The sequence below is a fragment of the Octodon degus genome, unplaced genomic scaffold (assembly GCF_000260255.1).
Source record: "Octodon degus isolate 3935 unplaced genomic scaffold, OctDeg1.0 scaffold00005, whole genome shotgun sequence".
Taxonomy (NCBI): domain Eukaryota; kingdom Metazoa; phylum Chordata; class Mammalia; order Rodentia; family Octodontidae; genus Octodon; species Octodon degus.
The window spans coordinates 31,179,346-31,183,140 of record NW_004524581.1 but is presented as its reverse complement, the minus strand read 5'-3'; the positions used below and the strand labels follow the sequence as shown (position 1 = coordinate 31,183,140).

The 3,795-nt window shown below is 51.8% G+C and overlaps 1 protein-coding gene across 1 annotated transcript in view; it reads left to right on the top strand.

Annotated features, from left to right (window-relative positions):
• Positions 1 to 1,398: 1,398 nt before the first annotated feature.
• LOC101589191 (HLA class II histocompatibility antigen, DP beta 1 chain-like) overlaps positions 1,399 to 3,795 on the top strand; it is a 25,537-nt gene continuing 23,140 nt past the window's right edge. The window contains exon 1 of the mRNA XM_004624463.2: positions 1,399 to 1,564. Coding sequence (XP_004624520.2) covers positions 1,408 to 1,564 — 157 coding nt within the window. The 5' untranslated portion in view covers positions 1,399 to 1,407. The remainder of the gene's footprint in view (positions 1,565 to 3,795) is intronic.

The following is a 3,795-nucleotide window of genomic DNA, read 5'->3' as shown; positions in this document are numbered from 1 at the left end:
CTCCAACTAAATCCTCTGGTAGCCCAGACAGTGACATGGTGACGCTAGATGACTAAAGCCGCAGCGCCTGTTAGGTCCCCCACAGGGGTCTGCATTCCCTTTCAAACCAGCCCCTTACTCAAGAGGCAGAGTCGCCTTCACAGCATCTGAGATCCCATTACGTCCCAAGACACAAGGAACGCGAAGGAAGCCATCGCCCCTTATTCCATAGAGACCATTTATCATGGTAGAAATTGGATGTGCCCTCCTAAGGTATTTCTTTATACTTTCTTCCAAACCTGCCACAGACAACCCAATGCCCAGGATGTGTAGCCTTTTAGGTCAATCGCTTCCTACGCACTGTCAGCCGCCTCTTTGTGAGGCTCCTTCCAATGCTCCTTGTCCCCCTCAGTGCCTAACTCGGGGTGCAGATTCTTCAGGGAGACACCAGCAGCACTCACCCCACTGCGCACAGGTGCACTGGAGGATCAGGCCACGGCTACTCAGTGGGTGAACTCTCAGCCTTTACCCCATCAGGGAAGGGAACCTGGTTGAATTAAGATTGCAATCACTTCCAATAACACGGTTGTGGGGAAATCCACTTATCCTCCAAGCCTCAAAGGTCAGGAGATCCACTGGGTTCAAAACAACAAGCAACTTGCAGTTTGGGCTGTGCTTTACAACATTAGGAATGATGAACTTGAAGATGCTCACGTTACACTGGATCAAGTTAAAATGATTTTCTCCCTCTTGCTTCAGTGCCCCAGCTGTGATAATAATGAGCTTGGAGTTTGTGGTTCCATCACAGTCTTTGACAGAGACAGTTTCTAGTATTCTAAGGAAAAGGCTGCCATGCTTGAGGTCCATCAACTCGATTTTAAATTAGTCCTGAGGTCAACAAGAGCAAGGACATCTGCCAGATCCTTCATTAAGATACCAATGGTGCCAGCCATGCCAACAGCACCAGCCCTGACACCCATGATCCTATTCTGGGGGCCTTGTTCTTCTATAGGGAGATTCCCAGTGAGCTGGCCCTTAAGACTGGCCTTGGGTTTAGGAACAAAAAGAAGCAGGAGCACATGTTGGGTGGGTATTGGGGCACTAATGTGTGAGGTCCAGACTCAGCAGCAGCGGCTACAGCACAACAGAGTGCTAGAGATGGCTTTTTGGTCAAAGAAAACAGTGATCTTCCAAAACATCATGATGTGTGAACATAATTAAGGTGAAGGTGCTCTCTTACTTCCATCGCTTTCAATGTAATATACACTAAATTGCCAGAACTTTCATATTAACCCTCTGCTTGGTAAGTGATGACTCATAAAAAGTTTTGTGGCCATTGGTTCATTTTTCAGAGTCTGTCCAATCACAGGGCCAGGGGAGACTACCTTGACTTATGATCTCTGATATCTCACACAGGAGCTCCACTTCATGGGTCCTTCATTCCCTGACACCTGCTTCCTCTGCCTCACCAGCGTTCTCCACTCCACGATGGCTCTACAGGTCCCTGAAGCCCCCTGGACAGCAGCTGTGACCACGGCACTGCTGGTGCTGAGCAACACGGTGGCTCAGAGTGGGACCCTTCCAGGTGAGAGAGCAGCCCTGGCTGGAGGCCTGGCTCATGGATACATTGCCTGGGAACACTGCCTGGGGCCTTTCTGTTCAGGGACCAGACTTTGAGAATGGCTGTGGGCTGTCTTGTCACAGCCTGAGCCCTTCCTTACCAGCTAGAGAACCACGCTCACCTCTTCCTTCCCATCCAGCCAGTGTGTCCTCTCCAAGGGACATGGGCACAGTGGGCAGGAGACAGGTGCCAAGGGGGTGATGTGCCGTCGTCTTATGGACCATGACCCAAGAGGTGTGTCGTAACTTTGGGAGACAAGGTTTCCAGATGCAAGACGGCCTTCAGGGCTTGCTCACATCTGCATCCCAGACCGAGGAGACTCAGCTCACCTGCCCCCTCAGTGCTCAGGGACCGCAGTGCTTTACACTCCCAGGACAGAGAAGGAGCCTGCGCCATGGGACAGAGATTGAGAGAATGGGGACCCGGTGGACTGTGATTCTCCTGATTCCATTCTTCCTGAGGGGGAATTTTCTAGCCTTCCCAGAGCGTGAATAGGGCACCATAGTGACAAGGTTTGTACTAAGAATGAGATGAGGGTGTGGGAAGGGACTGAGTGGAGGTGATCAGGCAGCGCAGGAAGGTGTGACTAAAGCAAGGGCCTCTCCCTCACATGCCTCCCTGTGGCCAGAATAGCGCCAGGACTTCTGTCATCCAGGATTTCTCAGGTTGCTTCTGAATTTCCAGTTCAAATTCATACCCAACACCACAGGAGGAGGCTGCACAGTAACTGCCCTAGATTCCAGGAACTTCCTCCTTCCTGCATACATCCTTCTTTTAGACCCTTCCGCACCCCTCCTAGGACACACCTAGTATACACTGTCCTCGTTTCACTCCTCATTTTCCTAGGGCAACTGCCTTTCCAGCTCCTGGCCCAGCTCCTCAAACCCCAGGGCCTCTGTTGCTGCCTCAGGCCCAGCTACTGGGAGGGCAGGGAGCACCGGCCCTTGTGAGTCACAGAGGCACTGAGCCCCAGGGAGCAGCACAGCTCCAGGAGAACTCTGACTTCCACATCCTGAGCTCTGAGTGGAGGCAGCTGGGGCAGGCCTGGAAGTGTTTGGAGGACAGCAGGGGAGGGGAGCAGCACCAGCGTCCCATAGATGGCTTTGTTCTTGGGGTAATGGGCAGCCCGAGTAATCAAGGAAAGTCCTGGGGTGCAGCAGACAGAGTAGAGAGGGAAAGGGATGGTGGGTTAGGAGTGGTGGAGGGGCAAGGAGTGGCTGCACACTTGTAGGAGGACTGGGATGAGGCTGTGCAGGTGTATTAACAGCACCGAAGGTAAGTTCCTACCCCGAGCAAATGTTCAGTAAAACTTCCAGAGCAATGGGGAATGCAGGGAGTGTGGGCAGGGCAAACTGCACTCCGCCTCATATTTTTCCACTCCTTATGGATTTCCAACCTTAACCAAGACAGAAAGGGCAGGAGAGAGCCGGGGGAACATGGCTATACTCCTCTGCTGTGGGGTTGGGGGATAAAGAGGCCGCCCCAATCAGAAACAACGCAGCAAATGGGCTCTAAGAAACCAGAATCATGGGGCGACACGCTTCCGACCAGGGCAGACATAATGTGCGCTTTCTAAGGTGGGGTCTCCCTCACCTCACACCCACGGCCAGGTCTTCAGCCCACGCCCCCCGGCCCTGTCACCTCACAAAGCTTCCTGTAAAGGCTTGGTATGCATTCGTGTCTTTCCTGGGAACCTATTGTACTCTACTGTCATTTTTATCCCCCAAGTAAAATGCTAGGAAAAGCTAGGCACAGTGAAAACCCACCTAGTGTCCTACGTGAAGTGCACTTCAGCCTGCCACGCTTCTACATTCAGTGTGGCCTCGAGCCTCTTTTTTGCTTAGAGCCTCTCTGATTGCTGGGATACCTTTTTCAATGAGGTGACAGAGATTGTTGTATAAAAACATACTTCATAGGACCAGCCAAATAGCTCAGCAGATTAAAGCACCTGCAAGCAGGCACAGGGGCCGGGGGTTTGATCCCTGGGCCTCCAGTGCCAGCCCCGCCCCCAGGCACACTGAGATGGCAATTGCGACTAGGTGTGGTGGTCCTGCCTGTAATCCCAGCACTTGAGATGCTGTAAACAGGCAGATCACTACAAGACCGATCTAGTAGTGAGACCCTGAACACCCTGTAGACCTTTCCCTAAAATACTATATATAAACTATATATATATATATATATATATATATATA